The sequence below is a fragment of the Mus caroli genome, unplaced genomic scaffold, assembly GCF_978045245.1.
Source record: "Mus caroli unplaced genomic scaffold, Mus_caroli_1 scaffold_18, whole genome shotgun sequence".
Classification (NCBI taxonomy): domain Eukaryota; kingdom Metazoa; phylum Chordata; class Mammalia; order Rodentia; family Muridae; genus Mus; species Mus caroli.
Genome location: NW_028227273.1, coordinates 5,935,162 through 5,948,285, shown reverse-complemented (window position 1 = coordinate 5,948,285; position 13,124 = coordinate 5,935,162). Strand labels below are relative to the sequence as shown.

The 13,124-nt window shown below is 44.1% G+C and overlaps 1 protein-coding gene across 3 annotated transcripts in view; it reads right to left on the bottom strand.

The window, feature by feature from the left end:
• Nucleotides 1-12,373, bottom strand: part of Lhcgr (luteinizing hormone/choriogonadotropin receptor) — a 48,756-nt gene extending 36,383 nt beyond the window's left edge. For all 3 annotated transcript variants that reach the window (XM_021149364.3, XM_029471475.2, XM_085832702.1), the window contains exon 1: nt 12,201-12,373. In XM_021149364.3, the coding sequence (XP_021005023.1) occupies nt 12,201-12,373 (173 nt within the window). The remainder of the gene's footprint in view (nt 1-12,200) is intronic.
• Nucleotides 12,374-13,124: the final 751 nt, after the last annotated feature.

The following is a 13,124-nucleotide window of genomic DNA, read 5'->3' as shown; positions in this document are numbered from 1 at the left end:
CATATATTTTCTACAGACCATTAGCTTATGGCTAGAGCTGCAGCTTGAATTTTAAAAGAGAGAGAGCTCAGAGGTCAAAGCTTTTGATTATTTTTTTAAACTTTTTGTACATAAACTTGTTGAAAAGTGGCTGTGTATTTAAATTCAAAGAACACTAATGCTCTTGTGTTTATTAAATAAGGTTTTATTCTACATTTAACAGACTCAGACCTCCCTACTCTTTTCAGAGCATCTCAGTAATTACAACAAAGCTTGCTTTCATTTAGAATGACATGGAAATAGTTTTTCTCCATTTAAGTGATTTACATGTTTAACCTTCCTAAGGGACGGCACTATTAGGGTGACGTCATCACTGGGAGTGGCTTCATTGTGGTCTCTAGGCTTTAGATTTTACCTGGAGCCAGCTGAGGCTTGCACGTTAACTCAACTTGAGGTATCAGTGGAGCATCTGCTGGTTAAGCTTTACACCAGGAAACCTTGGAGTGCCCCTGGGAATGATGGCCACATGATTATATCAGTGATCTGATGATTGCCGGAAACCTTTGCTGTACGAGTGAGAGCCTCCTTACAGCTTATTTGTCTCAAGTTCTTACTACGCAAAGGCAGACTCGTGCTGGAAAAGCACAGTGACTTCCCGAAGCACACGGTAATTCTGGTCACCACATCTGTTGTTAGTGGAGTCCTCTCCAAGAATCAAATCCTACAACTATACTGTCTTCTGCTTTTCTTGTGAAAAAAATCTCACCATCTGAATAGAAGCCCTTGGTGTTTTTGAGGGTACACTCACAGAAGGGGCAGCTGAATTCCTATTCTTCCTTGAAACCTTAGAGCCCATGGGAGTGGGGTTCTCCCTTCCTTTCTCTGTCCAGTTCTGGGTCAAGTGATTTCACTGCTTTTACAAGCACATACCCGCCTCCCCTTCCATCAACGAACACCTAGTTTCTGCTGGCTTCTGCTCTGCCTAGTCTCTTCTTCTAGCCTTTTTGTTCTCTAATCAACCAGGAGTGGTTGTTCTTTACATTGAATATGTTGGTGTGTCCTGGAAGGCTCTTTCTCCATTGCACTTGGATTTCTTCATGCTCTGTCTATTTCTCTTTCTGATAACTCCCATTAGACCACTCTAGTGCTCAAGTGTCTTCTGTGGTGGCCCTTGGCCAACTTAACTATTCACAAATGCCTCAGACTGACTGTACTCATGTCTCAGTACTTCCTACTCTTTTCATACATAGATGTGTACCACTGTCCAATAGGACATCCACTAGCCCACATGTGGCTGGTCCTCAATTGACTGGAAATGTGCTTGCAAGTCTTAGAAACAATAATCATTGAAGACTTGGAAGGAAAAAAAAACCTGTAAAGTATCTCAGTAAGTTTTGAATTACTTACTAATTGTGATGATAACGTTTTACATATACTAAATTGAATAGTTTATTAAAATTCATTCAGCCCTAGAAAACATCTTACATGTGGCTATTAGAAAATTTTAAATTATGCCTGTGGTTCACATCTTCCCTCTGGATAGTGTCTACCTAGACAGATCTAATTGTGCTTCTTGAACTTCCTCATGTGTCCTTGACATCATCCACATTGTGTCTACCTCCTGCCACACCTACATTCCGCATCACTGGCTAATTTCCACCCTTACTTATAGGTCTCTCTCAGACTGTGCACTCGAAGGAGCGTACCTTCCCTATGTAACTATGTATGCTTTCTCTTGTGAGCAGTGTGAAGTGCATGGGATGTGTACTGGAACCAAAGAACTCAGCTTCAAATTATAGCTTCGTTTCAGATCAATAGAATGCAGATCATCTGTAAGATTCATAGTTTTGATATAAAATTTAAAAATATCAATATAGAAGGTAGGGGAAGAGATAACCAACATTAAGAATGTTTGAAGGTGCTTTCTAGAAACCTACTACTTCATAAGCTTCCTAAATATGTATGTATTCATATAAAACAGTTTAATTCAAATGATCCTACACAGGGGAGGTAAGTGGTGGTGGTTTGGATAAGAATGGTCCCCATAGGTTTAGTCATCATGGAGTGTTATTATTTGAAAAGATTAGAAGGATTAGTAGGTGTGGTCTTGTTAAAGTAGGTGGGCCTTTTTGGAGGAAGTGCATCACTGCGGGTAAGCTTTGAGGTTTCAAAAACCCATGCATGGCCCATTCTCTTTCTTGTCTCTCCATTTGAAGATCAATAACAGTTTCAGCTATTTGCTCCAGTGCCTACCTACATGCTACCATGCTTTCTGCAATGATCCCAATGTACTAACCCTCTGTAACTGTAAGCAACCCCCTGACTGAATGCTTTCTTTCCTAAGAGTTGCCTTCATCATGGTGTCTCTTCATAGCAATGGAACGGTGACAAATACAACGTCTTTCCCAGAAGCTATAGTTTGTTAAATGAAAAATCCAATGCCAGGTGTGGCATATAACCCTCAAGTTGTTGATCAGGGGTGTTATGAAGACCCCAAACCAATACAGGCTATTGCCACTGCTCTGTTGTCCACAAAAGACCCTATTGCTGAAGATACCATATATTTTGGTTGTAGAACATGGGGAAATCAAGTTGGTGGTAATTGAGTAGATTTTCTTCCTGTTGGCCAGCTTTCATAGCACTGGAAGGTGTTATGTAGGCAGCTGGCAGTAAAAGAGAGTCATCAACATTCTTCCTTAGCTGTAAAATTTATGAATTACAATAATGACCAGTGTGGCAAGGTATGACATGGGCACAATAATGGCATGAATATTAGGAGGTAACCAACTGCTTTCTGATATTTAAGGCCCACTTCATGGGAGGAAATGCATGCTTAGCTTGGCTGAGGACACATGATTGGGGGTAGTACCATTAGTTTCTTAAATTGACATAGTATCAAATGTCCTCACAAACTCCTATCTCTATGTCCATAGATTAGTGCAGCTCTTAGATCTTATTGGTAAAGTTTCTTTGTCTAATGGATGGTAGTTAATGCAAACTCATAACTTACCAAAGGGCAAAGAGTAAGTGTGTTCAGACAGAAACGGGACCTCTGTATATACCTCCTTCTCCCATCAAAGCTAAGGGACCAATGCGGAAGAGGGAGCAGAAATACTCTAAGTACCAAAGGTTGGGGAGGACCATAGTGAAACAATGTCTTCTGGACATGACAAGGTTGCTATATTCATAAACTCATACCAGCTGTGATGGTCTGCACAAAAACTGCACACATACAGTCTAGCCAGTTGACATTGTAGAATGGAGGAGAGAGGGCCGTTATACCCCTCTCCTGAGGTGCTACTGCCAGTTGATGGCTTCTGGAAGAGGGGGAATCAGTTTTCTTTAGGGGTGTGGTCCCTCCTGGGTTTATCACTTTTCAGTGGATGAGTATGTGGGCAATTCAAATTTAACTTGGTAGGTCATTTTCTATTTTAAAGAAGATTGTGAAGTTGTCAAAGAGTATGGGGAGGTGGGTATGAGAGGAGTTGGGGTGAATATGATCAAGATATATTATATACAATTCTCAAATAATTAATAAAATATTATATTCAAAAATCTTATCTAATACTAATCCAACACTTAGCACAAGACAAGAACTCACATGTGCTTTTATTTATAGCTTCTTACAGTGAAAGAATGAAGCTAGCTGGACCATACCTTGTGGCAACTCCTTGGCATGGGCTAGTATGGACAAGTTCTTCTATTTGTCCTGGGTCAATACAGTTTTGTAAACTTCATGTGCCTCATTCTTTCATTAGCCTCTCTACTGGTTAGGGAAAAGATGATTGCATGGGAGAGTAGGCATCCCCACTTGGTACTTTTCTCTTAGAATCAGCTCTTACAAGCCCCACTTGATACCCTTTCAGGGAGATGACAGAGAACAACTTTTTTTTGAAATGTTTTGACTCTAGGGAGCCACTTTGAGAGTTTACATTTGCTCATTGATTTAAAAAATTCCAGTCAGTTGGAATTTCCCCAGTGGGAAATGTTGTTTGAGTGACTTCCCTCTAAGAGGGCCATTTCTAGAGCACCCAAGAAGTTCCTTCAAGGAGTTTATGAAATATTCTGTGAATGAAGATGTTAAGAAGAATCTGTAGATAATGGCTTTTCCAAGTTATTTGTGCAACAACTATATTAAAAATATAAAGCCTTGAGGAAAATGGTAAACACATCTAAGCCCTCACTCAAAATCCATTTAAAGTTTTCTAAAGACACACAGCAAAATAACTCAATGTGCCCTCTAAACTAGAATTCTTCCAGCAATAACATAACATGACAAAAATAATTCTGGCAAATGAAACAACATGTTGAATTCTCCCCAGGGAATGTCTGTGGCATCTGTAATGGTTTCCCAAAAAATATCTCTCAGAGGTAGAGAATATTATGTTGTTAGGGCAGCGACCCTGTAGATATGCTTCAGGAGGCCCCATCATTTATTACAAGCTTCTTGGTCCTAACACTTCAAAACATCTTTCCCCCTCATTTTCTTTGGAACTGAACATGTACATACTGGCTGCAGCTGGTATACCGAACACTGTTAATTAATCTGAGGCTGGAAATGAAGTGCCTGAAGTAATGAAACTCAACTGGGCAAACTAGCTGTTTGCCAAAGCTTCTTTGTCTCTTTGGCTAAGAAAGATGGTTCCTATTTCTGAACTCCACCATGTTTATGATCTTCATGTGGCTTGTGACCACCTGCATTTCCTTTAGTCATCTGAGCACTGGCCCTTTTTCTCACCTGACTGGAAGACTGAGGGTTCCTGCAGGACAGGGCATGCGGGTCTGTGGCTCCTACAGTTCCCTGTACAGATCCTGGGTGGTCAGCACATTTGACCTGAATGTTTTCTGGGGCTAGCTAAAACCTTGGGATGGGAAATGAGGAAAGAAAAGTACTCAAAGGGGCCTGGCTATCCTATGAGGCAGCCGAGTTTGAAGTCAGCTTAGTCTTGGGGAGGAATCTTTCAGAGGCAGCTCAGGCTGGGTTGTTTGAATATTAGATTCCAGACAATAATGAGCTTTGTCATTGTTGTTTGTTTGTTTGAGATTGGGTTTCCCTGTGTAGCCCTGGTTGTCCTGGAACTTACTCTGTAGACCAAGCTGGCCTTGAATTCAGAAATCTGCTTGCCTCTGCCTCCCAAGTACTGGGATTAAAGGTGTGTGCCACCACTGCCCAGCTGAGCTCTGTTTGTTGAGGTTTTCACTCATTCATCTCCCAGGTTGAGTGGAAGCAGTAGCTCATTTTCCTTCATGAACGCCTCCTAAGCACACAGCTGTTCCAGCAGCTGTGGCCATTAGATGATAGACCTTTGCTGTGCAGCTTTGTATCTGGGGTGTGGGTTGTTCAGTCTTCCTACACAGTCAGCTTGTTAGGGTAATATTTTGTCATAATGTGAAATCTTAACTTTCCAGCCCTCTTGGCTCTGCTGCCTTGATAGCCCCTTTTGCCCAGAGCCCCACACAGAGGCAGGAACCATCACATTCCCTTCATACAAGGCACATGGTTTTATTGTTAGGCCAAACCACAGTGAAAATGAAAGAGGCCTCTTTTAGAATTTACACTGCCCAGGACTATCATCTTGATCGATTCAGACCATAGAGGAGCTATGGCAGATTCTGTTGTATCACACCATAGCATCCCTGTCCCAGAGTACAAAGATGCACTGCTGAGAGTCATGAGAAGCTGGGGACCCAGGCATAAACTCAAGACATCAGAGTCAAGGGCTGCTGTAACAGCAGCAAAGGGTAAGGCCATCCTTGTGCGAGTTGTTTTGTTTCTGAACTGGACTTTTTGAATTTGGCCTAGGTTGTTATTAAATGGCTGTGGTTCAGGGCCATGTAGAGCAGCAGTGAGCAGTTTGCTGCCTGGGAGGAGTCTTATCTCCCAATAGTGTGGAAGCAGAGCTTAGTGAATGGTATTCCTTTAGTTTTCTTCTAAAAAAAAATTTTGGGAGGAAATTTGCTAATCTTCATTAAAATCTGCATTTTTCTCCAACCAAGAGAAAGTACTGGCACAGAGAACATTCGTTCTAAGGAGCCATCACCCTTTAGTCTGAAGTGAACAAGGATTCTCTCCATGGTCCTGACTCAACTGTCAAACCTCATGGACAACCAGAGTTACACACGGTCAAGGCATCTTGGCTGCCACTCTGGGAGATGGCATTTTGGAAAGAGGGGTTTGGTTACCTTACTTTAAGAAATAGAGGCTGGGGCTGGAGAGATGAATCGGTACTTAAGACCAAGTGCTGCTCTTGCAGAGGACCTGGGTGTGATTCCCAGCATCCTCGAAACAACCATCTGTAATCCCAAATCCAGTAATCTGATACTTTCTTCTGGCTTTATTGGGCTCCAGACACCCTTGTGACATACATACATACCTGCAGACAAACACTCATATACACAAAACAAAAATTATTTTTTAAAAAAAAAATTTACTTAATCCCCCCCTCTGTGTGTGTGTGTGTGTGCACACATGCACACATGCATGTATGAGTTTATGCGCACGCACTATGTGCATGCAAGTGCTCACAGAGGCCAGAGGTATCAGAACTCCTGGAACTGGAATTATAGACAGTTGTAAGCTCCCTGTTATGGAAGCAAACTTAGTGTCTGCAAGAGCAGTGTGTGCTGTAAGCTGTGGGTCATCTCTTCAGCCCCAAAATGAATAATGTAAAAAAATAAAAACTAAGTGAAAGCTGACTAATGGGCTTGAGAAGCAGAGATGGGCAGGCGAACGATCAGAGCAGAAAGGAGCCTTGAACTCACAGATTTGGGGGTTAAAGGATGAAAACCCCAGGCAGCCCAAGGAATTGTTGTTTTCTACTGAGGCTCTACTCCCAAAGCCGAAGAGATCCCCATTGGATTCCATGTATTCATTGAGATTTTAGGAGCCTTTTGCATTCTAGTGTCCTGCTGGGGGTAATTTAAAAAACAAAGCATGATGTTCACATAGCTTGGGACTGGGACACTATTTCTCAGCTAATCAATTGTAAGAGTTGCCTTCAAAGCCTGGCTCGACAGGCTGTCAGAAGAGAAGAAGACTGCTGCAGGAAGCCCACGTTATTACCAGAGCTTGGAAGGCTTTCTCTTCTGTTCTGTGAACACTTTCATGTGACGTGGTAGCTGGTGTTTCCTGATTTGTGAATCTATATGTCCCAACTCACTTGCCTGATTTTACTAATTTTGTTTTTAGAGGCTCCTGGGATAAGGATAAATGACTAGAACAATGTAGATGGGTATAGTTAGACAAATAAGTTGTAGCCCTCTCACCCCTTGTTTGATTGACTTGTTGATTGACAGAGTGTGCCCCTGGTTCTCAGGTTCTCACACTTCCTGCCAGGCAAGTGCTGTCACTGACTTAAGTTCCCAGCCTGGCCTTGCTTCTCTGGAGATACAGCTGTGATTTACCATTCAAAGGACAAACTGAGGACCAGCAGATGGCAGGATCTGGATGCTAACACAACACAAAGATACAAAGAACTCCCTTGACTACCCACAGAACCGTTACAGCCCCTGTTCTTGAGTCGATGGGGATTTAGAAAGCGATGTCTAGCAGCGGAACGAGTTACCACACGTGCTCCCTTCTCGTGTTGGTTTGCTGTTCTAGTCAGCTCTCAGGCTGGTTTTGCACTCACTATGTAAACAAGGCAGACTTTGAATTCCTGCACATAGGTCAATTCTCCTGCCTTAGGCTTTCTGAGTTCTGGGATTAGAGACATGCACTGCCACACCCAGCCCGTCTACTCAATTCAATCATCTCTAGCTCGTTATTGATTATCATAATGCCTATGAAATGCTGGGAACCCTAAGTTCAATCAGACTTCCTCAAATGGTTCTCAGTTCAGCACATTGATTGGGAATCAAAAGCAGATGGAAGATTTGGCCTCAGAAGGCATTTTTACTTCGGCTTGTCGTACTTTGGGAAAGCAGTATTCCTGGAGTCTAGAGCACAGTGGTCAGGAATACTGGTCAACAGTCCACAACAAATGACTGCTTTCCCCTGATGTCAAGGTATTGGGGTTCAAACATCTGCTGTACTAGAGAAGACACACTTAAACAAATGGTAAACTATGGAAGAAAGATGTGGTTACAGGCTATCAAGTCAAGTATGAGGAGAGGCCGGGACAGGATGTGTGTGTGTGTGTGTGTGTGTGTGTGTGTGTGTGTGTGTGGTGTGTGTGTGTGTGTGAAGCATGGTAAGTGCTTCAAGGAGAGGGGATTCCTAATCACGGTCTGTACTTATCTCTTTGCATGCACGTACCAAACAACGACTTGAATTAGTCAACCGTTCAACGTTTTGTACTGTTATCTGGGTAATTAATCAAAGATTTCCAATGACTTTCCATCTTCCCTTAAGTTTTCTTTTTCTCCACAGGGTCTGAGTGAGGGAAGAACTCATTCGGTTTTGTTCTTTGCACTCAGCCTGGCTCCTCTGGTGGAACCTGCACTTCCCGCATGGTTTGCTCCTTCTTTCAAGGTTCAGCCTCCTCCCCCTTAGCCCACAAAGTTTTCCTCTGGAGAACTCAGCCTCTGTGATTCACTGGATCTCTAAATTCCTTAGAGCCCTCTGCTCTCTCTCACCTCTTACACTGGGTGAGTCTCCTGGGATGAGTTCCTCAGACCAACCAGACCAGACCAGGTGTATCTGGGGTCTCTGCACTGATGCTGTGCTAGACCAGTGACAAGCTCTCAGCAGTGTCAAAGGCTCAGTTTCGGGAATACTGCACTGCTGGGTTCTCATGCTTTCTCCTTACAGAGCCTCTAGATTGTGCCATAAGTGAACATCTAGAAGCTTAATCTCTGTTAAGTAGGCACAACATGCAAAAAATAAATTGCTACAATTATTATTAGCATTTTCTTACTTGCAGGTTTTCAGAAGCTGTTTCCATATCAAGCAAATCAACCTTTCTGTTGTCATAGAGACAAAGATCTTAATATAACTACATGCAAGGTGAGATTTCTCTCCTCACCCCTTACCAGTTGCCTAGAGCTAATAAGAAGAAAGGAGAAGAGAAATTTAAATCCCCTTTTCTATTTCCTCCCCCCTCCCACCAAAACCAATGAAAGTGTGGGAGGCTGTTCCTTGTGTCACAGTTTAGGTTTTAAACACTTATATCTTTAATGAGAAATGGAAGGGGAGGAGAAATACGAACAATTTGAACAACTCCGCTTTGAAAAATTGCCAGCATCGCATTGTCAGTGATAAGCAATTATCACTCATGCACTTCTTGTTCTTTGTAAACCAAACAGTGAACATCAGACAAAGGTCTCAGAAGGCACAGTTTTCAGCATCTGACAGGTTTGAAGCTCGGTTGTATCTACTGAGGGATGATGACGAATTCTCAGGCGCTCAGAGGTATTCCCTCCCTCTAACCTCCACAGCCGGGGTGCTCTGCCCCTCCCTCTGCCAAGCCTAACCCTGCCATACACATTCATGCTAGACCACAGCTCCCTTTTGTTTATTGACTTCTGATAATTCATTATCCATTTTGCTGCCTGGCGATAGTTTTTTCCATTGCTTTATTCATTCATTCATTTCTCATCACAGATGATAAGTTTATGATAGGGATGTCAGTCTGTGGCCTTCCACTTGACCGTCCTTGGCTTCAACATTGACTTACACTCTGACCTACTCATCTCTGTTTTCAACACACAGACCACCCTGATCCTCAGACTAACTCTTCCTGTGAGTTCTTAGACTAGTGCTTGCCTTCTGCTCAGCTGAGAGCTCACTCTAACAATCATGTCTCCCTCATCCCTGGTGTCCTCTGCCTGTCATTCTCCATGAGTTCCTTCCTCTATTCTTTTCTTTTCTTTTCTTTTCTTTTCTTTTCTTTTCTTTTCTTTTCTTTTCTTTTCTTTCCTTTTCTTTTCTTTTCTTTTCTTTTCTTAGAAAAACAAAACAACAAACCAAAACCATCCATTATCCTGATTGGTTCCCATCTGTCTCTGCGTTTGGGCTTTTAAATTTTATACTTTCTTCTTCTAATAAGTAGGCATAGGTGCGAAAGGGTGGTGGAGAAGGGCACATGTAGCTGGAGGAAGTTTTTGCCACCACAAAGAGCAATGCAGTGGATCCCATCCTCAGTGTTCCCCAGGGTTTCTCAGCATTTCTGATTCAGTGTGATGGTCAGAGCCTGAGCTCCAAGTCTAGCCTGGATGCTTCTGTTGCTGGCAGAAATTCCTACTTGGAGAAACATTGTTTCTATATGACAAGCTTTCTATATTTTCATGTGCAACTCTGTTTTTACATGGATGTTGAGTTCTCAGTGTTGTTCCTACAATGGCTCTACCATCACCTAGCTCTGATCTGAAGGACAAGACCACAACACTTCAGACATCTGATATTAGGAAGCATGATCTTGTAAGAAGTGCTGTGCTTGATGTGGGACTTTCTGAATGTCTAGGAGAGGTTGAACTCGGTGATGGATGCTAAGGAACTCCCTGGAGAGGATGCTGGGGATTCTTGTGGATAGTGAAGGACTCCCAAGCCTTCAGAACCAACTCCTAAGAACCAGAATAGCTAGCTGTAATTTTATTGTTCCCTTTTCCCACCTAGCCATAGTGATCACTACAACCATTTTGAAGCCTTGTTTATACCATGCCTTAGGGCAATGAAGTCTTGTAGTTTCACTTCAGCTTTCTTCAGGAAAGGGGCCTATCAGGGGTCTCCTCCTGAGGCAACACGTGGACAGCTCGGTATCCAAGGGGCTAGAACTTAGCTCATCCAACTCTTCTTCCTCGGCTATAGGCACTTTCCAGCCAGTACCAAAGTTGAAGATGTTGGAAGCAGTTATTTTAATTAAAGGAAAAGTAATTTTTCTTAGAAAGACAAGCAACTGCAGCAAGGTAGTGAATAACATCTCCCTTGGCAACATAATAGGCGAGGGACCTGGAGCAAGCGATTCCATTTAGTCTACTAGATCTTAGATCTCAGAGTCCCACTAAAGCTCCCGGCATGCAAGGAGGACTGCTAGCAACACAATCACACACAAGAGCAATGCAGAAGGTTTTGTCCCACAAGGGCAAGGCCAGAACTTGGGAGGCGGGTTCCACGGATTTGCTGATTGATTGAAACAAACTCTATTGGCATGGTCATTGCCTTTAGGGAATAGAACTGACAAGATAATTAATGGAAGCTAATTAATAGAAACCCCTCAACCCTTAACTGTTTCTCTCACCCACAGCTATTCCTAGAAGGCCATTAACTTGCCCATAGGGAACAGACCAAGTACTCAGGGAAGGTAAATTCCTCCAAGAAGCTGTCACAGATAGGCTGCTGGCCTCCCAAGGGGAAATATTACCAGATCAGATAAAACACAGGGCAGATCTCCACCAGCCTGGGACATTTGTGGTACCTTCTACTTCCTTTGGTTTTTATTGAGATTTCAGTCATGTAACTTGCAAGTCATTGTTTCAAACACACAATGCCATGGTTTTAGTTTCCTTGTGTGAAACCATTACTTCAATCCAATTTTAGAAGAACCCATCACCCTTAACCTTACCACTATTAGCAGACACCCACTGCTGCCTACCCATCCCCATGCCCAGGGAGCTACTAACCTACCGGCCATTCATCCTTCTGGCCGTCTGGCAATTTCCATAAATCAGGATCACTCAACCCGAGGAACCCTTTTCAACATGGAAGGGCAGTTGGTATCTTAGCACAGGCTTTCTCCTGCCTTTATCCCACGGCTTCAGGAAGCAGTGGCCCTTCCCTGCTTGCAGACGCTTGCAGTGACTTTACCGCGTCTGTGAGTGTAACCAGAAGCCAGATAACAGGCATTTCTTCCACTACTTAGCTAGCCAGGCTGAGGCAAATACATCGCTCATCCGGTGGCTGCAGGTTATTCCTGCTGACAAATTAGGCCCTGAGTACTTTGCCCTTAGACATCACAGCACAACCCACAGCAGTCTTCAGAGACCTGGCTGGCCAAAGCGCAGAATCACTCAGTGAAGGAGGGGTACCCAATTCACCAAAGGTGCAGAGAGAAGAAGCTTCCTCAGGTTTGGGGGCAGTTTAAAGTCACCTGCCTCAGTCTCCCCTATGGGGGAAGTGCAGGTCTGGGCTGTACTGGAATAACAAAGACAGCCTGAAGATCTGGGTCCTCATCACTGGGAAGGAGTGAGAAGTTGACCAGGGTCCAGCCTTACGTCCTGCTTCTCAGCAATGGGGCCCAACATCGAGTAACAAAAGGCAGGGACCTGGGGCGCCCTGTACTCACAGTCGGGCGAGGCCAGCTCGAGGGCCAGGGCAGCGCAGAGCACCATCCGGGGCGCATTCGCAGGGCTCAGGGCAGCGCGACCCTGACAACTCTGGAGACTGCAGCTGTGACTGCTTCAGCACCAGCATTGCCAGCACCAGCAGCTGTCTTAGAGCCGGGACCCGCCGCCCCATGGCCCGCCAGCCTGAGTGTGAGCTCTGGTGGCTGGGCCAGTATGCTGGACCGCCGGGGGGCCGCCCGTACCCTCTGCCCGCCCCTCGGCCTGCCTTCCCACCCGCCGGCCCCCGCCCGCTCCAGCCCTCCCCTCTCACCGGCTGTCCCTGTTCTCCTTGACCTGGGATTGTGGCCAGCCACCCCATTACTGTTTCCCTAAGACTTGCCCTCTGCTCTAAGCTTGCAAATGAACTGAAGGTTAGAATATAGTGTGGTAAGCGCTTAGAGTGAGGCTTTGAACTCTGCTCTGCCATGGTCCCCATGAAACTTGTCTTGGTTCTATGAGATGTCTCTGTCTGTATCCACATCAGAAGAGCCAAAGTGCCAGGCCTGCTGTATCTTAGCTCTAGGCTCTGCTCCTCCATACTTGACAAGTAATCTCTCCATTCTCTGCTTCCTCACTGATCTCTCTGCTTCTCTTGGTTGTAACTGTTCTCCTCAGCATAGCTATTTGGGTCTGTCCTATATATCCCCACTGCACTGTGAAGCCCTTGAGGGCAAAATTCAGTTTGGACTCACTTTGTATTCTTTTTTTAGTTAACAAAGGCTTGCTATGTGAGTGGGTAAAATGGCCTCAACGGGTGTGCACTGTGCTTTAAGACTGTGATGGATGCCTTGCCGCACATCATGTCTGTTACACCAGACTCTTAGGGCACTTGTAGCAGGAACGTAATACCCAACAAGGTATACAGTTTCTATGGTAACCCAACT